Source organism: Urocampus carinirostris, chromosome 1, assembly GCF_059441175.1.
Source record: "Urocampus carinirostris isolate Australia breed hairy pipefish chromosome 1, RoL_Ucar_1.0, whole genome shotgun sequence".
Lineage (NCBI taxonomy): Eukaryota > Metazoa > Chordata > Actinopteri > Syngnathiformes > Syngnathidae > Urocampus > Urocampus carinirostris.
In genome coordinates, this window is record NC_142349.1 from 33849675 (window position 1) to 33874988 (window position 25314).

At 40.3% G+C, this 25314-nt stretch overlaps 1 protein-coding gene across 1 annotated transcript; it reads left to right on the forward strand.

Moving 5' to 3' along the window:
- The first annotated feature begins 380 nt into the window (after window positions 1-380).
- Window positions 381-22725, forward strand: LOC148374411 (integrin beta-1-like). The gene is given in 14 exon segments (XM_088336111.1): window positions 381-557; window positions 5001-5067; window positions 5782-5867; window positions 6595-6784; window positions 6853-7023; window positions 7224-7561; window positions 7872-7967; window positions 8043-8132; window positions 8206-8346; window positions 9289-9491; window positions 12151-12389; window positions 17334-17556; window positions 20813-21045; window positions 22440-22725. Coding segments are annotated over 14 exon segments (2274 nt in total). The 5' UTR covers window positions 381-524; the 3' UTR covers window positions 22604-22725.
- Window positions 22726-25314: the final 2589 nt, after the last annotated feature.

Sequence of the window (25314 nt, forward strand, 5' to 3'; positions counted from 1 at the left end):
ACATCACGTTTATCAATTTTGTTGGTATTTATTAGGGGTGCCTTGATACAAAACCTGGCAAAAAACACTCTCAGAGCCCTAAAGTACAACTTTTGACGAAGATCGGTTTAGCGGTTTCTGAGCCTATGAGCCACTTATAAACACACACACAAATTGGGATTTATAAAGTAGTTTGACAAAATATATAGTAATCTTTAGAAACCTCTACCACAATCATATAATATCATAACCTTATAGTTTAAATACATACTTAATGCTGCACATTGCTCGAAAGTGGTGGGAGTCATACTGAAATGATTTTGCTTCCATCTCCGCATGCGCAATTTTGAGAGGCTGGAGGGGTTTGTTATAAATTCCTTTGTCTGAATGTTATTGCGAAAACAAAACAGAACAATCGCTCGCAGCTGTTGTAAAGACGTCTGAGTTACGAGGAGGAAAGTGAGCCAAATGGCCCTCCTGCCATCCCAGCTGGATCTGCTATCTTCTTTTGGTGGATAAAAGGAGACATTCCCGTCGAACAAGTCATGTTTTTGCTGGATCTTCACTACGAGAACAAGGTAAGCTTTACTCACGCTTGTGCATGCTTTGTTGAATTAGCTTTTGTCTGGAGAGCGGGTTTTGTGATTTTGTCTTAAAATATAAGGTGTGGCTCTGAAAAAGAAAAAGTCATATATACTGTTTTCATGCCTCTTTGAGTAAAAAAGGTTCCTGACCCCCTGGCCTTTGCCAGGAATACCTCTTACAAAAATCATGCAAACAATGTATGAACCACTTCACCTTACTCTTTTGAATTAGGGGACCAACAGGTCTTAAAAAAATGACGAAAGAAAAACCTGCTTTGGCCGCTTGGGTTCGAGGTCTTGTCCTTTCAGTAATGTCCCATAACTTATGACCAATACTGAGAGCAGGAACGTCAATTGAGATCATCCATCCATTATCTGCACCGCTTAACCTCCTCCCAGCAATCTTCAGGCAGTGGGCAGGGGACACCCTGAAGTGGTTGCCAGTCCGTTGCAGGGCGCTTTGAGATAGACGACTCACTTTCACACTTCAGTTTTAACTGGCCAATTAACCTGACATGCATATTTTTGGAATGAGGGAGGAAAACCGGAGTCCCCGGAGGAAAACCACGCAGGCACACAAGAACATGCACACTCCACACAGCTGTGGTAGCTGGACTTGAAACCTGAACTTACCACACTAACCACTTATCCACCGTGCCGCCTCAATTGAGATGTACCACCAGCAAATCTCCTTCCTCCCATTTCTCATGAACAAGAACTAAATTTACCTGAATATCAAAAGATCTCATCACACATGCACACAAGTTTTTTTCTATCCTATTTGAGACATCCCACTGACATGATGCATCCACTTGCCCCTTACGCTTACCATTGAAACCAATTGCCTCATACTAACCCAAACACAAACCAAAGTACAAGTCATACCAAGGCATTGGCAGGAACCCAGTTAAGGTGATGCGAGAGAGCATACAAGGGTTGTTTATCTGGGCTAGGTTGGGTAAAAAAGAAGTCAGGTAGCGAGGCTATCTATGGCAATCATGGACCTTAATGCAGGTGAGCGGTCGGTGTTCTATCGGGTCCAAACAGCGAGGGCAACAGTCCAAGAGTCCATTAGGCAGTACTAATGATTCAGAATGGCAAGAAAGGGTTTGGTACACTGGAAATGCAAAACACTGGGACAAGATTGATTGGTACATCAGATAAAGGCAAAAAAACTAGCACAAAGCCAAGGGAACAGAGTGTTTAAATAATGAAGAGGGAAATGCGCGATAGGAGGGTAATCAGGACAAGTGACAACAGCTGTGAGGAGCACCAGAACGTGAGTGAGCAACTAAAGTAAAGCCTAGCAAAAGAATAGCAAGGGGGCCAAATAGAGGGAGAGAGAAAGAGTATATAGGTAAATAAGCAGGACTCGGAGTACATGATTGTGACATTCATAACCCAAAAAATGGGCCAAGAACAGGGGTGGGCAAACTTTTTGAGTTGCGAGTCTTACTGGGTTCATAAATTTGGCCGAGAGGCCGAACTAGGAGGGAAAAAAATTATTCATTGCTTTCATGCAGAGTCCTGGAATCCAATACCTCTGCAAAACATGGGGGAAAAGACCTATGCAACATCTGTCAATAAATATGCTTGCAGACTTGAAGAAGTAATTTTTCATTTGATATTTATTTAAAAATAGAGCATGTCCTCAATTGGGTTTTGAAATGCTCAGAATTAAAGTAAATGAATATATTTTGTCCCTGTCTTTAAGTGATACATTTGATCATATGCATTGAAAAATACAAAATACATTTGGACTAGCTAATACGTTTCTTTGGTGTTAAATTCAATTAATGGTTGATGTATAAAATAAAAACAAGATGAAAAATAGCAAGTATAGAAAAATGCTTCATGATTTTTTTATGAGCCAGGGACCTATTTGAGGGTAGAGTGGGACAAAAGTAGTACCAAATCTTTTTTTTTAACCGTATTGTCACAAAAATTACAAAGTTTTCCTCGTCATTTTCAAGTCTTTTGAGGAAATTGCCTACCTCAAGAGAAAACTCGAGTGAGGCAGGAATGCTGGTTTGTTTTGTTATCTGCAATAAGATTGTTTGACATACTTGGACACCTGTGCTCTCATGGTGCAGATTTCTATGGGAAGCTTATTTAGGCAAAAATCTTAATTTGGCCCAGAAAGTGAGTCATGCACTTAAGTTATTAAGGTGACGATACATTTTTTCCTATAGATATGTGACCTCCGTAGTTTGCCCTCCCCAAGTCTAGATATATTTAAACCACCAAGTAAAAACAAATACTGGTTCCCAAAGTGATAGTAAGAATTGTGAATTTGACTAAAAAGGTAAAAGATACGATTCGGCACACACTTGTTTTAGCCCCCCCAAAATGTAAAGTTGATTCCTATATATCACAGTATATTTGTTGTTTCACTGAAAGTTCAATATCTTGACATTTTGATGTTCGTTTTTCGGAGATTCTGAGTCGGTTGAATTTAAAGTTGCTTAGTATAAAAAGTTTAAATGAGTTAAACGTTCACTCTGGAGATCATTTTTTCTTCTGTTTGTTTCAGCTCTTTTTTCTTAGCTTTTTAGTTTTCTTAATTGTTATTTACTTTTTCCTCTTTTTTTCCTTTATCATTTTTGTATCGTTGTTTTTGCTTTAGTTTCCCCCCTTTTGAATGTCATTGTTTGCATAATGCTGTATAATAATTGCTAATATATTGCATGAACATTCATCACCAAAGCAAAAAAAAAAACAACAACAATATGAAGAGCCGGGTGGAAGTCGTATAAACTGGCTCCTATTAGTGAGTCAAGCCGATAAAGCCGGTTCTCAAAAAACAGCCGGAATTCCCATCACCACTTTCAATCTGCGGGCCCACTTTGCGTCAAATGAAACTGGCCCATTAAATCGATGTGCAGCTCATGTTTCAATGTTCAAATCATTTGTTGGTCTCACTTGCTGCCTAGTGGTGTAGAGGTAGAAGCGCGGTTAGCATATCATTTGGAAATCTACATATTTTGGTCAGAAACTGAAATATTTGATTTCATAATGTTGACAAATTTGCGTTTACCCATCAAATGTACTATGGGTGAGTTTTGTTATAAATCCAGTGTCTGTATAAGAAATAAGTATTTTTTTCACAATATTTATGTAACATTATACTTCTCTCCTAGTTTCAAGAGTTCATTGAGATATCCTGAACGTCTGCAGTTTTTACACACCTGTGAAATTGTTTAGCTTAGTTGAGGGTTTTCAATGGTAGTCTTGTTCGAAAAAACTCGAAAATACTCGTTCGTCGGCTTGATGTCATCCTTCACTGCTTTAAGTCAACAGTTGTGAAGTAGGAGAGGGCGATACTGAGATTTTTTGTATCGATCCAATCCAATTAAATACAGGTTGGTATTTGGTTGGTACTTGGAAATGACATGATCCTTAAAAAAATTGAATGCTTCCCCCTCAATAAACACAGCACAAAAAGGCACTCAAAATATTTAATTCCCTTATTAAAAACTACATTACAAACTTAAACAGTATTAAAAAAGCATAAAAAAAACATTTGGGTTACAACTGTTTCAGAACAAAAGCCAAGAGAGTCAAACCAAAAGAGCCACAATGTGGCGAAAATTCAAATACTGTACAAGATTTCACCTAGAGAACTCAAGTAATTTCCATTCCTCAATATTTTGAAAATAAAGTCAATAATGCAAATGAAATGTCAATTGATCTTCATTGGTTTTGTTGCCATAGTGACAACGGATTTACAGGTTGTGGTACAGGAACAGTAGCATGTTAGCATTTTTGGTTGCAGCTTATTGATCTCTGGAGAGTGAGCTTTTTTTCATTTGTTAATGTAAATTGGTGGCATTGTCACAGTAGGAGACCACTCTACCACAAAAATTGAAAAAAAAAAATGCACACTGTGCTGCGCTTCCTGTTTGCCTCTGGCATTTTTAGCTTCTGGTCAGGGTAGGCACAACGATTTGGTCCTCTCCTCTACCTGGCAGGCAGGAAGTAGAAGCGGCCAGGTAGAGAGAGGTACTAAAATTGTGGCTGTCAATCACACGCTCTGGCATTAACTTAGAGAGTGGATGGGGGTGCTGGGTGAGAGAGAGAAGGGCTGTCTACATACATAAGCGGTTTCTCTGGGAAAATGGTGGAGGAGGGACTTGTTGATTCCAGGACAATAGTATCCAAGTAAGTACTCAGTATCGATAATATTGTTATTTGGATCAGTCCGCCCACCCACATTGTGGAGCCTCAGCAATGGATCGTCGTACCATAGTCCATTTCGACTGAGTCAACCACATTTCCATGTTTAAAGTTTCACCGGAGGGCTGAAGGTCCTTCTTTTTTTTTCCTTAAGTCTTAAGACCAGATTTTACTATCTTGACACTTTTTAGGTTGTGTGTGCATGTCGTAGAAATCTTCCCATTTAATCAATGATGATTGTTTTGTTGATGTGTTTTAAAGATGGATATCCGTCTAATGTTGTTGGCATCCTTGTTGACTCTCCTGAGCTTCAGCGAAGCATTGAAAAGTAAGCCTTAACTCCATTAGGTGGTGATACAACTGCTTAATATAAAACTTACAAAAACAAACTCAAGCAATACAAAAAAGTACATTTTCCCTTATTTGTTGTACTTGTTTTAAATAAATAAAAGATAAATACAAAAGGAGTTTTAGCAGTGCATGGGCAATAAAATTAGACAACATCAGATCAAGCTACTAGGAGGTGCCTTCTGAACCTTGGAGTATATTCTTTACTACCCTCTAGCGGCTAGAGGGAGCATTTGATTAGGATTTAGTTTTAAAATTTTAACTTATGATAGAAATTATTTAGGGACTTGCTAATTTTTTGACATAGTCAGAAATTTATGGCGGGCCGGGTTCAATCATCCAATGTATTGGCCCGCAGGCGCTATGTTTGACATGCCTGACTTAGGCTGCAATATTAAAGACTTTGAACTTGACATTTTTGATAACACAGATTGGCCGGTCCAAATTGTCCCTAGGTGTGAATGAGCGAGCGAGTTGTCTGTCCCTGTGTGCCCTGCGATTGGCTGGCAACCAGTTCAGGGTGTCCCCTGGCCACTGCCCGATGATTGCTGGGATGGGCTCCAGCACACCTGCGACCCTACTGAGGATAAGCGGTGCAGCTAATGAGATGAGATGAGATGAGAAGTTATAAAATGTTGGATGGTTTAGCCATAAACACGGCTACATTTTGAATAAATGTTTATTATTCTTTCAGAGGAAAGTGTTTGCATCATGGCTAATGCCAACTCCTGCAAGCAGTGCATCAAAGTGGCTGCGACGTGCGGATGGTGCATGGATGAGGTCAGTTTCTCGATTGAAAGCAATGGGTCGAGATAGAACTGCTGGTATCCAAGCCTTTTCATTTGCTTAAAGATAAATGGAGGTTCTGAATGCCAGCACTTTGAATTGTATTTTGTTGTAGTCGCTTTAGGGAAGATCACAACACAACCGTTCACTGCCAAAGATAGTTGAAAAAATGTTCAATATTTTAGTGTGTCATAAGTGCTGTATCCAAACAGACCAGAACAGGCCTTGCACTAAACAGTACTATCAGTATTATTATCATTTTTTAGAACAGTCCATTCTTAGATTATATTCTACTTTTGTTTAATTGTCATACATTGTGTAACTCCTGTGCGGCGTTTGTATGTTCTTCCCGTGCTTGCGTGGGTTTCCTCTGGGCACTCCGGTTTCCTCCCTCATTCCAAAGACATGCATTTCAGGCGGATTGGCCGGTCCAAATTGTCCCTAGGTGTGAATGAGCGAGCGAGTTGTCTGTCCCTGTGTGCCCTGCCATTGGCTGGCAACCAGTTCAGGGTGTCCCCTGCCCACTGCCCGATGATTGCTGGGATGGGCTCCAGCACCCCTGCGACCCTACTGAGGATAAGCGGTGCAGCTAATGAGATGAGATGAGACATTGTGTAACGAATGAATCATTATCCAATTCAATATTCAACACGGGTCTTTTCTTGCGCGCAAAATTGATCAAATCCAAACGGAATGAACTGCCTTCATGTCTCCTTGTTAGTTCTTCAACTCGTCTGCTCGCTGCGACGACGTGGAGTCATTGTTGGCCCGAGGATGCAACGTGGCCAAAATCGAGAACCCTCGCGGGAGTACTGACATCACTCAGAACAAACCCTTTTCCTCTGATCGCAGAATAGACGAGCAGTTCACGCAGATCCAGCCTCAGAAGCTAACCCTCAACCTCAGACCTGGTATGTCCCAAACATTATTTTGAAAAGTCATTTCCTGTTTAATGGCTTTGGGGTGATCGGTCACGCAGGTGAGGCGCAGAGTTTTGATCTGAGGTTCAAACCAGTTGAAGACTCCCAATTAGATGTATACTACTTGATGGCCCAGACCTTCTCCAAGACAGATAATTTTGACAATGCCAAGCAACTGGGCATGGACATAATGTCGCAAATTGAAGGCATCACTTAAGATTTCCGAATTGGTTAGTAAGTTGTATTTAGTCATGACACACTTACACCACAGACATATTTCTATCAATTCTTTGGAGGACCACTTAGTGTTTTGACCTTTATTTTTCACTTTATCAGCTGATTTTCTTATTTTGTTCCAGCAATTACAACTACCCAATTGTAAAAGATCCGGATACATATCGACTATTGATAATTGTTTCTCGACGTGCAGGGCTCGGCTCATTCATGGGAAAGGTGGCGATTCCTGCAGGTAGCTCCCAGACCCACGCCAGTTACAACAACATCTTACCTTTGACCAGAGACAGCCACCAATTCTACCAGCTGCTCACCCAACAGCAGATCCAAGATCATTTAGACTCCCCGGATAGAGGCTCGGACGCTATCATGCAAGTAGCCGTGTGTGAGGAGCAGATCAGTTGGAGGACAGGCCCTCGTGTCCTTGTCATCGCCACAGACGCGGGATTCCAATTTGCCGGGGAAGGAAAACTCATCCCGAATGATGGAAGTTGTCACCTACAGAACAACATGTTCACCATGACTCAGTCCAATGTAAAAATTTACTTAATAGACTTATTTAGTGAGTATCTTAGTAATTAGTATTAGTTTTTAAAAATTCAGTTTTAGACGGTTTATTTATGAACAGATTGTGTATATGTATATATATATATATATATATATATATATATATATATATATATATATATATATATATATATATATATATATATATATATATATATATATACATGTATATATATGTGTGTGTGTGTGTGTGTGTGTGTGTGTGTGTGTGTGTGTGTGTGTGTGTGTGTGTGTGTGTGTGTGCATGCGCTAATATCAACTCTCTGACATTTGTTAGGACCATCCTTCAATTGCCCAACTCGTCGGGAAACTACGGGACCATAAGATACAAATCATCTTCGCCGTCACAGAGGAATTGCAGCCCATTTACAAAGTGACAACCCAAAGGAAACTATTTTTATCTGACACACTTCCTTTTAGCAACTCATTCATTTTTATGTGCGTTTAGGAACTGCAATCTCAAATCCCCGGATCAGCTGTGGGCACGTTGTCGTCCAACTCCAGCAATGTCATTCAACTCATCAAGGATGCCTACAACGTGAGAGCTGTGCTTAACTCTCCAACTTCCACATGATTCCTATTTCTCTATTATTTCCATTCACTGTGCGCAGTTGGTGTCGTCCGAGGTCACTTTGGAGAACACCAAACCTCCAAAAGGAGTCTCCATCACCTACAAGTCCATCTGTAAGAATGGAATGGAGGGGACAGGTCAGAATGGAAAAACTTGTTCAAACATCGTCGTTGGAGATGAGGTATTTGGATTATTTGTTGGGCTGACTCTGATAGTTGTTTTACAATCCAATTATTTTGTCAATTAATAAAGTAATCCGACACAAAAAACTCTTTATTTATAATTCATTTTCCTGAAAAAAGGTTTGTTCTTCAAGAAACACTGACGTACTGTATCATCAACACCAAAAGATAATTAACATTGGACTTTGTATACATGGCCAGGCACAATATGATCTGTAAAATAGTGTCTACAGGATGGGTCCTAAGATTGACCCTTGAGGCACACCACCAAAGAGCCAAAATTTTCAGAAAATGATTGACACCGTGTCAGTGTTGTGCACTGAGGTTCGTGTCTAGGGAGGGAGTCAGAATCACAAATAAATGAACCTACATCTCATTCATCATTTGATTGGCAGGGCAAGAAAGTCATATATGAACGGTAGCATGGAAAAATACATTTTGTTATATTAAGTTAACTAATAAATGAAATCTATGCATTGCTCTTTTGAAATGAAACCATCAATACCCCTCCATTATGATAAAAAATGTCCATGCAACGCGAAAAAAATAACCAGATAGTTTAATTGCTGTTAGCTTGCTAATACTATCACTAGTTTTATTGTTTGGGGATGAGGTGAGTGCATAATCAGAATCATTGGTTTCAATCACTCTCTGCCATGAGGCCAGAGAATTGTGTGCCTCACTCTGCGTCGGCTCAGCACAGTAAAACATTCCAAACTATTTGTGTTAATTATATTCAAAACATAATGTGAAAATTCAACGATTTTGAAAAAAAAATACAGTATACAAAAATTAAATGGTAAAGAATTTTAACATTGGATAAATATAACCATTTAATGAATTAGACATTTTACATTTTAACACTACACATCAGTGTACTGATGTAACTATAAGCGCACATACTGTATGATAATCTACAATGTCATGCTTATGGTCTCCAGGTAACGTTCAAGATTTCCATCGTGTCCCAAAGCTGCCCCACAGGGGGTAAGCCAAAAGTCATTAAAATCAAACCGTTGGGCTTCAGCGAGGAGGTGGAGGTCCTCCTCAACTTCATCTGTGAGTGCGATTGTGCGGCCGAGGGAGTACCCAATAGCGACAAGTGCTCCAAAGGTCATGGCGCATTTGAGTGTGGCGCTTGCAAGTGAGTGGCAAAGCTTCTTTCATGCATGAACTTATTAAACCAAAATTAAATATTACCGGTACTTAAATAGTAGGCTGCCGTATTCAGTGTCTGTACCGATGCTTGATGTTGTGTTTTCAAGGTGTAAAAAGTGCTTGGATTCTGGGTGAAATGCGTGTAAATGCTTGAAATTGTTCCAATGTTTCACAATAGGTCTGCTTAAAAATTATGCCGACACTGCTTTCTGGAGGCTTTCCTTTGCCATTTTGTTTTCTTCCTTTGTGATTAACGGCAGCTGCTTTTAATTTGTATGGCATTGTCTTATGAAGCGTCATCGCCCCATACGGGTTTCACCCAAGAGGACAAGTGCATGCTACACCTAAACAGGGCACGATGAAATGTGTGGGGAGAGGATTATCTATCAATTATGGACATTTATTATGGGCCAGGCAAAAAAATAAGTTCGCGTTTCACAGCGGTAAATTGTGAAGGGAAGTACTTCCCGCAACTGAAAATGTAAGTTACAGGTAACCATCGTTTTTGCGCAACACCTATATGGGGAGGGATTTGTCCTAAAAATATGTACACATTTTTTCATGATGCAGAGAACCTGGAGGCAGGTAAGCTGAAAAGATGATATTATGGAATAACAAACAAAATACAGGTCTTAAAACAATAAACTGTCCAAACCATAAACAAAAACCAAACCTGACATGGTAACAGCAGATAAGACATAAGTGGTGAGGAATGTCCTGACAAAAAAAAAAAAAAAAAAAAAATATATATATATATATATATATATATATATATATATATATATATATATATATATATATATATATATATATATATATATATATATATATATATATATATATATATATATATATATATATGAAGGACCAGAATGATTAGGAACACATGGTGGAGCTCAGACGCATCTATGGTCAGTTCTAAACCTATTTGGCACCCTCTGAAATCAGGTAGTGCACCAAAATGTGACACATGTACAGTATTGTTTAAATCCAAAAATATATTCGTGATTTACTCAAAATCTAAAAATAATTTGCTTTAATAAATACAATTCAAATTAAATATCGCATATGTAAATCATAGATATATTTATGGATCTGCCAAATACATGATTCGCGCCGAATGACTAATTTTAAAGGTACTGTAGAAATTGAAAAATTGTCTATAAAAGTCCTCAAGAGGTGCTTGAATTTGGCCATGAAAAAAGCCCATAAAAACCTGTCATGATACTTCAAAGGACGACATTGTGCAACAATTATTTTCCTTGGTTGTAATGAGGGTTGATTCCGGCCTCAGTGCTACTGCACCACAGACTATTTTTGTAATGCTTGATGACAGTGCTTCTCAATTATTTTCATTCACGGGCCCTTCGAAAGAACAAATCCTCTCAGCAATTTTGTTGCATTTCAGATTTGGAAAATGCGTTATACCAGGGGGTTGGGAACATTTTGGACAAAGAGCCATAATAGCAAAATATTTTGATTTTTTTTTTTGTTTGAGAGAGAGAAAGAGAGAGAAAGAGACATACCATATATTTTGAGAAACATATATTTTCTCTGTGTGACGTTAGATGATTAAATAGAATTTATGAAATAATAATGATAATAATAATGCCAGAGCTTGTGTCCCATATCAACCAGTATACAAATTGTCTCCCTCCAACAGTTACTTAAGATCACCGAGGCTCATTTTGAACATCATTTTTTTTCTGAAATAATAGGGGCAAAACAAGGTGCAAGCAGAGTCCTTTGTAAACATGTCACAAAAAACTGCAAACAAAAAGTTGGTCGATGTATTTCCTTTCAACTCAGTAGGTGCCTGTGAGAGAGAGGGGAGCGTGCTGTGTTGCATAGCTTTACCCACCCGTACCGCTCACCCAAAAAAAGTGTTCTATGTGCTTGGCTAGCGTTTGTGGGTAATTACATTTAGTTATGCTGATTTTTACGATCAAGTGTCTCAACAGTGAACATACATTATTTGATGTGCAGATAAAGGATTCTTTGTTGATGTACAACTAAAACGGGGTCTGTTGGTGTGACATGTAGACTGTAAATTGTAGGTAAAACTGTGCCCTTCATATACTGGATCCAACAATATTTATTGCTAGAGTAGCTTTGGCTATGCACACAAAAACCCGACGTTGAGCTTACCAAATATAATTAACTGGAATTTTATCACTGAGCAATATGTATTACTCGAAGGAGCCTTACAGTGATACCTCTACAAATTTAAAACGTTCTGGGAGGAGCGCCGTGACCTGAAAACTTTGTAGGTAGAGACACATTTTGAAGGTCAATGTGCCAACTGTTCCAAGCCCCGCATAAGTACAGTATGATATTTTTTTAATAAAACATAAAGGGCACCAGAACATGAAAGGAATACATGTTAAAATTAGATTACCTCACAACAAACATAAAATGAGTGGCATATAAAGTAAATAAACGAAGAATAAAAGACCGTTTTGCCTGGCGTTTTTAAAAAAATGCAAAACTGATCCAACCTAGGACCTAGACCTAGGAACAGCAGATAAAATAATTTCATTAAAAGCCACTTCATAGAGACATGTTCTTCAAAGTACTGCAACGATCAATTTTAAAAGTGGAAATGAAAATCTGTAAAAAAAAACGTTGAGACCATGTTTTGTCAGGTGCAACGTTGGTCGCCTCGGGCGTTTGTGTGAATGCAGTGAAGACGAGCTTTGGTCGGATGATTTTGACGCAACCTGTCGAATGCACGGAGGCGCGGATATCTGCAGCAACAATGGTGACTGTGTCTGCGGATCCTGCATATGTAAGAAGAGATTTGTGCCCTCTGAAGTCTACAGCGGACGCTTTTGCGAATGCGACAACTTCAACTGTGACCGCTCCAACAACAAGCTATGTGGAGGTAAGCTTGAGGAGCTGTGGCGTCGAGTTCGCTGCTTTTCAATATCCATATTATTAATATGGAAAACAGTTTAGAGTGACTTTCTGCCATAATTGTGCATCAAGGATAAAAGTCCATCAACATTTTCAGATGTAAAATCTGACTTAAAGGGAAATTTTGCTATAAAAAAAAAGAAGAATCAATCAGGAAAAAGTAAAAAAATAATAATACAAGACATAATAACAACTGAAGAAACCACATAGTTGCTGACTATAGACAAAAACAAACATTTGTATTCAGTTTAATTGCCTCCAGTCCTTTAAATTTTAACTTTCCATGTCACGAGGTGGAGTGGAAGGGGTGACCAGACCAGAACGGAGGCAGGAGGCAGGAAGGGAGAACTCAATTGCGTGACGATCCAAAACTTTTATTTACCCAAATAAAAGTTGTCCATGACTCAGGGACAAGACAGAACAAAACAGGCAAAACGTGCAAACACCGGCTTCTTCCAACTCAACAAAACAGGACAAGGCATAACAGAACGGACAATGTGTATATAATGAGCCAGCACCCGCAAAGCCCACAATCCAGCCTTAAATAGCAGACACGCGATTAGTTGAACTGCTTCAGCTGGTGCCCAGGGGGCGGGGCAGACCGGTCGCCAAGGCGACCATGACATTCCAAGTATGAACAGAACAGTGAACAAGAACTGTTCTGAACATGGCTTCTCTTGCCTACTTCTTGCTGCTAGAAAAACACCCAAAAACGACCAACCCAAGAAATCAATGAGAAATCAATGCAAATCTGAAAATCCAGAACCTCGTATTAACATTAACATCCCCAGCGTTTGTCAAAAAACTTAACAATAAACAAAAATACATACAAATCAATGGTATACACTTGCAAATATATGAGATGCAAATGTGGAAACCCAGTAACATGATTTTCAACATTAACAAGCAAAAAGTAACCACTATAACAATAATAATAATAATAATAATAATAATACATTGTACTTCGTAGCGCCTTTCAGGACACCCAAGGTCGCTGTGGATATAGTAGGACACAACAATAAAACACATTAGAGTTAAAAGGGGCCGTATGTGAGGCAGATGTTCAAAAAGGCCACTCTGAAGAGGTGAGTTTTGAGTCCGGATTTGAAGGTGGACAGGGTCGCAGAATTTCGGAGGTCGGGCAGCAATGAGTTCCAGAGCTGGAGAGGAGAGTGGCTGAAAGCTCAGCTCTTCATGGAGCTGAGGCGCGCAGGGGGTATAGTGAGATGGAGGGAGGAAGGTGATCTGAGGGTGCAGGATGGCGTGGCAGTGTGAAGGAGGTTGAGAGGTAGGGAGGGACAAGGTTATGAATGGCCATGTAGGTGTAGAGCTGGATTTTGTAATTGATTCTATTGTAGATTGGGAGCCAGTGCAGTTGCTGAAGTACAGGGGTGATGTGATGGCGAGATGGGCTTTTGGTGATGATGCGAGTTATGGATCAGCTGAAGTTTATAGAGGGACTTTTGAGGTAAACCGTAGAGGATGGAATTGCAGTAATGCAGGCGTGAGGTGACAAGGCTATGGACGAGGATGGCTGTTGTGTGTGGGGTAAGGGAGGGGCAGGGACGGATGTTTGAGCGCAGGTGGAAGTAGCCTGACCTGGTGATGTTATTTATATGAGAGTTAAAGGAGAGTGTGTTGTCGAGCATGACACCCATACTCTTGACCAGAGGTGAGGGAAAAACTGAGGTATTGGAAACGGAGAGAAGAAGTCAACTTTAGAGAGGCTTGATTTGGTGCCAATGAGAAGTAATTCCGATATATTGCTGTTCAGTTTTAGGAAGTTGACGGTGTACCATGATTTTATTTCAGAAAGGCAAGAGTTGAGGTCAGGTGTTGCGAGTATTGAGTTGGGTTTGCAAGATAGGTATAGCTGGGTGTCATCTTTGAAGCAGTGGAAGGGAATATTGAATTTCCTGAAGACATGGCCTAGAGGGGAAAGGTAGGTTATAAAGAGGAGGGGCCCCATGGCTCTGTCTGAGGAGACTGGAGAGGGGTCAGAGGAGAAGGACTTGAGTCGAATGAATATAGTGCATCCAGAAAGCTACGAGTGAAACCATTGGAGGTGGGTGTGGGAAATAACTTAATAACTAACCTCGCTCACTCTTCCTTCTTTTGAACAATATTGCAATGCAATCATTAAATAAATTGTAAGCGTTTCAATGAGGATCATTTTGAGGATGCTCTCAGCGATGACAGCTGCATGCATGATGTAAAACTTGGTGTTTAATCTTAAACTTATTCACACCATTCTGAGCAAGTTGAGTTTTTTTTTTAATATAAAGCACTATTAAACACTGCTTAAGCCTACTCCCTTAGGGCACATGTTTGATGATATTGTATTGTTCAGTTGATTTTTTGTGTGTGTTTGATGCAAATAATTTGACGTTCGCTTGTGTTTTTTAGTGGTTGGTACTGTTTTTTTTTGTGCTGTGCTCAGATAAATTTTATTCTTTCATTTAACTGAAATAAAAAGTATCTCGTTCACACGCAGTCATTATTAAGCTAACAAGCAAACACTAGCATGAAGTGAGCGACCAGCGAACAATGTTACCTTTTCTCACTTAGTCACGCAGACTTTGCCAGAAAATTAAAGCTGGATCCTTAATCTTATCAACATTGTATGAAAGTGGAAGTTGTTTTAATGAATCACAGTTAAAAACTGCGTAAGATGATTTAACTGTTAAGTGACGGATAGATTGTGCAACACAACGAATCGATAAAGTAATTCGTTACCAACGTTTTTAATCATCGATTTTAATCGATTTTAATCAATTTATTGTTGCAGCTCTACTTGATTGTGTATAGTTTGGTGAGTTGGTTCAGGTGTAAATCTACATTCACATAACTGTTAAAATACAAAAGTAACATATTCAATGCCAAACGGGATTTTTCTTTTGTGAATAAATATTATGCTGATTAAATATATGTCACGGTCGCCTTGGTGACCAGTCTGCCCCGCCCTCTGGGCAACAGCTGAAAGCAGTTCCACTAATTGTGGGTCTGTATTTAAGGCTACATTGTGGGCTCTGCGGTTGCTGGTTCATTACTACTTATTCACAATCCCGGTCTGTTATGCCTTGTCCTGTTTTAGTCTGTTATGCCTTGTCCTGTTGAGTTCGTGCCGGAGGAACTCTGTATTGTTCTGTTTTGCCCCGGAGTATTGGGCGACTTTTATTTTATTAAATAAAACTTATGGATCGTCAACGCATTTGAGTTCTCCCTTCATGCCTCCTGCTTCCGTTCTGGTCCGGCCACCTTCCACGCCACCACGCCTCGTGACAGAATGAACCAGCCAACAAATAGAACTCAGCGAACGATCCCAGCGCGACTTGGGGAGAGCTGGAGAGCGCAGTTCGGCAGGCGCCTACTGAGTTGGCCTTCCCTGCCCGTTCGAACCACGGCCCCGCCCGTCGTGGCCCTTGCTGTGCCTCGAATGGGGTCCCAGGAAGAATTGACGCCTGCCTGCCCGACTCCCGTGCCGATTGCCTGCTATTCCCTCTCCCCTGCGTGCAAGTCCGACTCCGACTCTGCTGCCCGTCGGGCCGACTCCGACTCCGCTGCCCGTCGGGCCGACTCCGACTCCGCTGCCCGTCGGGCCGACTCCGACTCTGATGCCGGCCTGCCCGACTCCCGTGCCGACTGCCTGCTATTCAGTCTCCCCTGCGTGCCGGTCCGACTCCGCTGCCTGCCAGTCCGACTCGGCTGCCTGCCAGTCCGACTCCGCTGCCTGCGTGCCAGTCCGACTCCGCTGCCTGCGTGCCAGTCCGACTCCGCTGCCTGCGTGCCAGTCCGACTCCGCTGCCTGCGTGCCAGTCCGACTCCGCTGCCTGCCAGTCCGACTCCGCTGCTCCTGTTTTGCCGGTTCTGATTTTGACTCATGTCTTTTCCTGTTCTGATTTTGCCTGTCCTGTTCTCGTCGGTTCTGCCTGTCTGTTATCCCCTGTCCAGTTTGCCCACCAGACCCCCTCCCTGCCGAGCGCCGATTCCGATCCGCCCGACGCAGATGGCGCCTGCCTCTCCCCGTTCCTGCGTGTTCGGAGGAGGGAGCAGGGTTGCCCCAATCGCGAGCGTCAACATTCCGGGGCGTAAGGTTGTAATTTTTTCTTTTTGGGACCTCGGGAGCTGTCCCTTAAGAGGGGGGCTCTGTCACGGTCGCCTTGGTGACCAGTCTGCCCCGCCCTCTGGGCAACAGCTGAAAGCAGTTCCACTAATTGTGGGTCTGTATTTAAGGCTACATTGTGGGCTCTGCGGTTGCTGGTTCATTACTACTTATTCACAATCCCGGTCTGTTATGCCTTGTCCTGTTTTAGTCTGTTATGCCTTGTCCTGTTGAGTTCGTGCCGGAGGAACTCTGTATTGTTCTGTTTTGCCCCGGAGTATTGGGCGACTTTTATTTTATTAAATAAAACTTATGGATCGTCAACGCATTTGAGTTCTCCCTTCATGCCTCCTGCTTCCGTTCTGGTCCGGCCACCTTCCACGCCACCACGCCTCGTGACAATATACCTTTTTTATTCATGATTACAATATGTAGGGTAGGTTCCTAAAGTAGGCTTGATACTGAAACTTCAGCAATATTTAATTTTTTTAATGATCAGGCAGGCCTGAGAACAGAAAAATCTAGATTCGGTCCAAGAGCCAAATTGAGTTTGACTTGCCAAATCTAGGTGAGCCTTATTATATGTAAAGAAAATTTGTTGACCTATGAGTCTTTAAAAAGTGCAGGTTTATACCTCATGGCATGTGTTTTTTTGTTGTTGTTTTTTTTTGTGATACAATGTATGTCAATGTACATTATTTGGGCGTGAACGTAAAAGGTGGTGTCCGTTCATTTGAAATATTCTTCTTGCGACGTCATCTTCTGGCTGTTAGTTGTGGAGTGATGGTTGACGTTTATGTGTGTTGTCAGGCCACGGCCGTTGCGAGTGCCGCCAGTGTTTCTGCGACGCCAACTACACGGGCAGCGCATGCGACTGTTCCCTGGACATTTCTAATTGTCTGGCCAAGAATGGGCAGATCTGCAACGGACGTGGTATCTGTGAATGCGGCGTCTGCAAATGCACTGACTCCATGTTCCAGGGACCCACTTGCGAGATCTGCCCCACCTGCCCTGGTGTCTGCACTCAGAACAAGTCAGTCACATAGATTTTGCTCACATTTGAACCATTTCTTTAATCATATCAAGGGTCAACAAACTAGAGCCAGTGGGCCGTATCGGCCCCGCCAACGGATTTAATCCGCCCTCCTGAGAGGAACATAAAAAAACCAAGAAGCTTCTGATCGACCTGCAATCTTTAACTTGTCCACTAGATGTCACTAAATTCACGCACCACTCCACCTATTCTCGCTGTATATGCTGACTAACATTTATCAAAACAGACATTTGTGCTAACGCCCATTCAGAGAATATTTGATTTAAAACTGAGGTCTTCGTTTAAGGCAATACGAGTGCACTCACCTGGATTTCTTAGCCTGTGTCCCGTTGTGTAGCATAAAAACTATTTTTCATTGCACTCATGCCCAACACTTAAATAGCCGGTGTTATGCCGGGAAATGCATCCCTGCCGTAACACCGGCAACATTTTCTGTATTCATCTCATCTCATCTCATTAGCTGCACCGCTTATCCTCAGTAGGGTCGCGGGGGTGCTGGAGCCCATCCCAGCAATCGTCTGGCAGTGGGCAGGGGACACCCTGAACTGGTTGCCAAGCGAATCGCAGGGCACACAGGGACAGACAACTCGCTCGCTCATTCACACCTAGGGACAATTTGGACCAGCCAATCCACCTGAAATGCATGTTTTTGGAATGTGGGAGGAAACCGGAGTGCCCGGAGAAAACCCACGCAAGCACGGGGAGAACATACAAACTCCGCACAGGAAGTCTGGTAGCTCGATTTGAACCCACACAGGAGGTTCCCAAGACCTTAGAACTGTGCCGCGCACGCGCTAACCACTGCGCCGCCGTTAAATAATAATTTTGTTTAAAAAGATAATGCATTTCATGCGGTAAATACTTTTGGAGTAGCCCTATTGCATTGGGTTTTTCACTGCAAATGATCAGATTTAGTGCTTAAAAAGAGAGACATTACTTTGCTATTACTCTTAACGTTTTTATTCATGAATTAATATATTTGTTCATTTTGGGTGTTTCAATACCAACTGGATGGAATGGTCCCTTTATAAACAAATAGACGATGAAACACAACATATACCAAAAAAATCCCATCAATAAGCTTCTTTTTTTTTCTTGTTTATTTATTGAAGGAAAAGGTTTTCTAATATAGTAAGAGGGATACACATTCCAAAAAAAGTCGGTAAATATTATTTTTACAATATATTCAACTTGGACCCTAAAAAAATACATTTAACCTGATTTTGCTCTCAAGATAAGACCCCAAAATACTAAAAAGAGCAAAATTATCTAGTGGGACAATAGTTGTATTTGGAGTGCCAGATACTCCTTTACATGTTCACATAATGTAAAAATGAAGACTTTTAGCTGCTGAACCATTCAAATACTGTATTATACTGCAGGCCTACATGTTTTTTTTGGCATATTACACAAAAATGTCATAAGATAATAAAATATTGGAATGTTTGATGGTACATTTTTTTCAGAACGATACCATCGATTTGAACACAAGCATTAATACATGAACTATCATACCAATGTTAAACATAGGTCGAGAAATGTGTACGGTATTTCTTTTACAAGGTGGAATGCACACTGAAGCCGCCGCCATGTTTGTCCGACATCCAGCCGCTACCCTGTGCTCTGTGGCATTGGCCATCGCTTGCACCTGTCAACAAAATGCCATCTCGTTGTCAAATATTACACACTGGGGCTTTAAGTTATTTTTATGAAAATGCAAAAAAATGTTCACTTGGTATGACAAGTCTTGAAAATTTGTATCATCAAATTGCACACATACACACACACACTCACACTCAATATATATATATATATATATATATATATATATATATTCTGAATAATAATATTAATAATTCAAATATTGTTATTTTTATTACTATTAACTTTATTGTATAAGAAAGACTACAGTAGTATGACACTAGTACAACTAACATTGTTATTATAACCTAAAAATGTATGATATCAGGAAGTTTTCACTGTAAGTTCTACCTTTTAAAACACAAAATAAATTATTTAAATCCTTATTATTTTATTTTCTTCTAAACTCAGTGTATCTGATCTTAAACCATTTGTTATGAATGCTCGTTTTCGTTTGCGTCTGTGTGTAGTTGAGCTCTTCAGTATAAATCTTTATAAAACTGTTCTTTTTTTATTTTTCAACAATGACATTGTTTCTATTCTGTTCTCTTTTTTTTTACACTTTTTTAAAAAAGGGTCTCAAACGAGGTGTCAACGGGCACCGGGTACCCCCTAAGATCAACTCAGCAGCCCACGTACTGGTCTGAAATATATCATGGGTCATTGTGAATTTCTAGTAAATTTAATTTCTAACTCCTATGACAAATTAGTTGTCGACTGAGACGATTTAAACCTATACTAATTACAACTTGGTAATAAATTGGTAATAGCATTTGAATACCGTGTTTTATCAAAAATGAATATCAAACTGGTAGCTTTTCACGCTAATCAGTAACAAAAAAGTAGCTCTCTGCTTCAAAAAGGTTGGCGACCCCCGTTGTAAACAATATTCTGTTATTTTTTTTCAATCAGTGCTGTCAAAAGTTAAAGCTTTAAAGGTACATTGTGTATCACTCAGCACATCTTAGTGGTAAAAAAAAATCTCTCCATTCATTAAAAAAAACAAAAAACATTTTGATTTCATTACGAAGCAAAAATACATGAACTATCATAAAAATCCTCATAGGTTGAATAATATGTATACATTTTACATAACATTAGTGCCACCTAGAGGGGGCTGACATAATTGTTCGCCATCTTGCTGCTACGGGTACTTAAAGACCCCAAAACGAATGCTTACATGCTAGACATGTTACACAAGGCTGGGCAACTAATAGAGAAGAAAAGTAGTGCAGTTTGGTCACTTTGAGTCTCCGTAGTTTGTATTATTCCTTGTGCTTCAGAGCACTGGTTTTAAATTTCACTACATGATACTGCAACATCTAGTGGTCAAATATTTTCAATATCCCTTAAAGCTTATAATCCACACACGTGAATTACAGATAACTATTATTACATTTCTCAAACATTAACATTTAACACAGACTGACTACTACTCAATTTAAATGATTTAAATTTCTTGTTTGATAAAGGAATAAATGTCATCATTATTTGTAGTTTTTGTGGTAATTACGTCGATTACCTTTTCATAACATTGTTGCAATGGACACACATTCCACCTTCTTGTGTTGACTTTGTCATTGTTTGTGGTTAGGGAGTGCGTCCAGTGCCGGGCTTTCCAGGCGGGCCCAAAGAAAGACACGTGCGAGCATGATTGCAACTATTTTGTCCTGACTATGGTAAAGGACAAAGCTAATCTTCCACTGTCCGACGTCGATAACTTCCCCATCACTCACTGCAGAGAGAGGGACTTTGACGACAATTGGTTCTACTACGTCATCTCCCTCGAGAACAACATCAAGGAGATCTATGTCGCCGAGACGCTGGGTACAGAATATTTTAAAATACCTTACAGAATTAAAGGTATTCCCAAATTTTTGAAAATGCAAAACATGAGGAACTGTTATATATATATATATATATATATATAAATATATATATATATATATATATATATATATATATATATATATATATATATATATATATATATATATTTCTCCAATATACAGTATTCAGATTATTTTCCGAGATAATGCATTTTCTAGACAGCATTCAACTGTGACCTCATCGAAAGAACACCAGCACCTTAGCAAGCCAGTAGCCATATTTTTTAAGTGTTAATTAGTCAAAGAGGATATGAGTGTTTTAAGCAAAGTATGGTAGTTTTTGTGGAGAATGGCAAAGAGTTGTGTCACAGGTGGATACAATAATGGTACAACAAGGGGCCAAATAGAGGCTAATTGGCAAAAAAGACAAAAATGCAGAGCCGACAATGAGGAGCTAACCAGGACTGATCAACAAAAGGTGGCTGAAGCCCTGGCGAGAAAATGAGACGCTGGCTGAGCAATAAACATGCTTTAAGCAGCCAGGCTAACCGGGAAGTAACAGCAAAAATCGGCAACAGCGAAAGCTTTTAATGCGAAGCGAGCCAGGAACAAACCAAGGGACATGGTAAAACCGGCTCTAACGGCAGGATAGCCAATCAAAAAACAGGCGGTGAGAAGCCAGGCTAACGGGGAACCAACAATGAAAAGCGTTTATGGCTACAGTGATAGACGCAAAGACGGCCGAGAACAATCCAAGGGGCACGGCAAAACCGGCGCTAACGCCAGGCTAGCTGTCCGAACAACACACAGTGGGCAGCCAACGAGATTCAACCGGGAGCAATCGAAAGAGGAAACCCTTTGGCAGCCCTGACATTGACGGGGAGTTAGCGGGACAAACTTATACCAGCCGTGGCAGAATACTCGAATGAAAATCCACAATGACCTATGTGCAAGCAGAAATGAGCGTTTCACTACAACTCCTGTCTATTTTGGAAGTGGCCTCAAATGTTAAAAGTGTTGTGTTCTTTCAATTACGTCCAGAAAACAAGCCAGATGGGTCAACTTTAAGACTAAATGTCTTGAGTCCCTCGGCGCATGGAATATTTTGCAACATATTTGCATAACTGTGGGGAGGAACGCTACATGGTCTCTGCCTAATAAAAATAAAATATGTTTGGGAATACCTTTAAAGTATGATTTGATATTTTCCTTAATAATGCCAAAGATGCATATTTTAAAACAAGAAGCATCTGGTTTCCGTTGTAAAAATCTAATCACTCATCAGCTGTCATGCCCTATTTGATATTCAATACAATTTTAAAAAAAACGGGACAACATTTTAACACACTGATCCCAACTGATTTTCGGTGTGTTTGTTTTGTGTGCTTGCAGAGAGACCAAGATACTCCATGCCTGCTGGCCTGGAGCGGGGCCCCAAACTCAATTTTGAGCATCAGGTCCCATCGTCCGGCAAAGGAGAGTTCTCTGTCTTGATGATGAAATGGTTGAATGTCCTGTGTTTTTTTGCCGCATTCTCGATCCTTTTCCTCTGTTGAATCTGTAACTCCTTGCATCAAATGATGTGTCAAAGATTTGAGAACAACAGAAAGTTGAGGACGAAAACTAATTATTAGGGTGCATTGTGGAGTTTACAATTAAACCACCACCACCACAATGATGCTTTTGTCTCTTGATCAAGTTTGTGTATAACACCACTGCCTCCATCCTCTCCTCAAAACATTACGGGATCTCCGGACAAAATTTCTCTAAACTGATAAGCGAAGTTGCAGTCCACAGTTAGAGGTCTTAGCACTGATCTGGGCATTGGTCGAACACAGAAAATGTAAAACTAAAAAACGGTCATAATAACAGATAAAAAAGAGTTTAAAGCCAGTAACGCACCTTGAAAAAAAAAAAGTTTATTACTCTTCAAAACTGAAATGTATAGGGACGACAGTTACAGACTAGAACAAATTTAGTGCTGCACCAGTTTTATTGATCAAACAATTATTTTTTTCCATTAATAAGATTAAGACTTTTCATTTCAACCCATTTCTCTTTAAACATTACTTTGAATCAACATTGTAAAAAATATAAAAGCATACGTCAACCTTAATGTTTGCGATTCCCCTTACCGAGCAATAATCTATCTATCTATGTACCCTGGTCATATCCCCTGAGAGGAGTGACCGACAGGAAGACAAACACATACAAAAACAAAGAAAATAAAAAAGGGAAAAAGTAGCAAAAAACACAACCAAATATTTTTGGGGACCATGGCCAACCCAAATGCCCAAACACCCAAACAAGTGAAGCACCTCGGCACCCAAGTTGGTCATGCTTTCGTCCTTCCAGATGAAACGGGACACAAGAAAGCGGCCATGTCACTCGGGTCAGGGTGAGACAACACACTCTTCTATTCAACAGCAGGGCCCGACAGCTTTCACTGGTCTACCCCTGCCGTATCATACGGGGGCCCTGCCCATCCCTTGGAACGCGTCCACACATCCCACTATCCTTTTACAACACTTCTCAACTCATTCCTAAACCGTACATCTGTTAACTCACAGCAAGACAGACTGTGTAGAATAAAAATTGAAATAACTTGTGTAAAACAAGTTTTAGTTACAAGATAAACGACACAATTCTTTCAGCATTTTTATTTCCCCACTTTCAGAAAATTTGGTGTTTGTTATCCGTGTCAATATATTTTTAAAGAAAATCCTTGTAGAAAATTGCTATACACACAGATTAAAAGCTGCATTTTCTCGCTGTATATGCTGACTAACATTTATCAAAAACAGACATTTGTGCTAACGCCCATTCAGAGAATATTTGATTTAAAACTGAGGTCTTCGTTTAAGGCAATACGAGTGCACTCACCTGGATTTCTTAGCCTGTGTCCCGTTGTGTAGCATAAAAACTATTTTTCATTGCACTCATGCCCAACACTTAAATAGCCGGTGTTATGCCGGGAAATGCATCCCTGCCGTAACACCGGCAACATTTTCTGTATTCATCTCATCTCATCTCATTAGCTGCACCGCTTATCCTCAGTAGGGTCGCGGGGGTGCTGGAGCCCATCCCAGCAATCGTCTGGCAGTGGGCAGGGGACACCCTGAACTGGTTGCCAAGCGAATCGCAGGGCACACAGGGACAGACAACTCGCTCGCTCATTCACACCTAGGGACAATTTGGACCAGCCAATCCACCTGAAATGCATGTTTTTGGAATGTGGGAGGAAACCGGAGTGCCCGGAGAAAACCCACGCAAGCACGGGGAGAACATACAAACTCCGCACAGGAAGTCTGGTAGCTCGATTTGAACCCACACAGGAGGTTCCCAAGACCTTAGAACTGTGCCGCGCACGCGCTAACCACTGCGCCGCCGTTAAATAATAATTTTGTTTAAAAAGATAATGCATTTCATGCGGTAAATACTTTTGGAGTAGCCCTATTGCATTGGGTTTTTCACTGCAAATGATCAGATTTAGTGCTTAAAAAGAGAGACATTACTTTGCTATTACTCTTAACGTTTTTATTCATGAATTAATATATTTGTTCATTTTGGGTGTTTCAATACCAACTGGATGGAATGGTCCCTTTATAAACAAATAGACGATGAAACACAACATATACCAAAAAAATCCCATCAATAAGCTTCTTTTTTTTTCTTGTTTATTTATTGAAGGAAAAGGTTTTCTAATATAGTAAGAGGGATACACATTCCAAAAAAAGTCGGTAAATATTATTTTTACAATATATTCAACTTGGACCCTAAAAAAATACATTTAACCTGATTTTGCTCTCAAGATAAGACCCCAAAATACTAAAAAGAGCAAAATTATCTAGTGGGACAATAGTTGTATTTGGAGTGCCAGATACTCCTTTACATGTTCACATAATGTAAAAATGAAGACTTTTAGCTGCTGAACCATTCAAATACTGTATTATACTGCAGGCCTACATGTTTTTTTTGGCATATTACACAAAAATGTCATAAGATAATAAAATATTGGAATGTTTGATGGTACATTTTTTTCAGAACGATACCATCGATTTGAACACAAGCATTAATACATGAACTATAATACCAATGTTAAACATAGGTCGAGAAATGTGTACGGTATTTCTTTTACAAGGTGGAATGCACACTGAAGCCGCCGCCATGTTTGTCCGACATCCAGCCGCTACCCTGTGCTCTGTGGCATTGGCCATCGCTTGCACCTGTCAACAAAATGCCATCTCGTTGTCAAATATTACACACT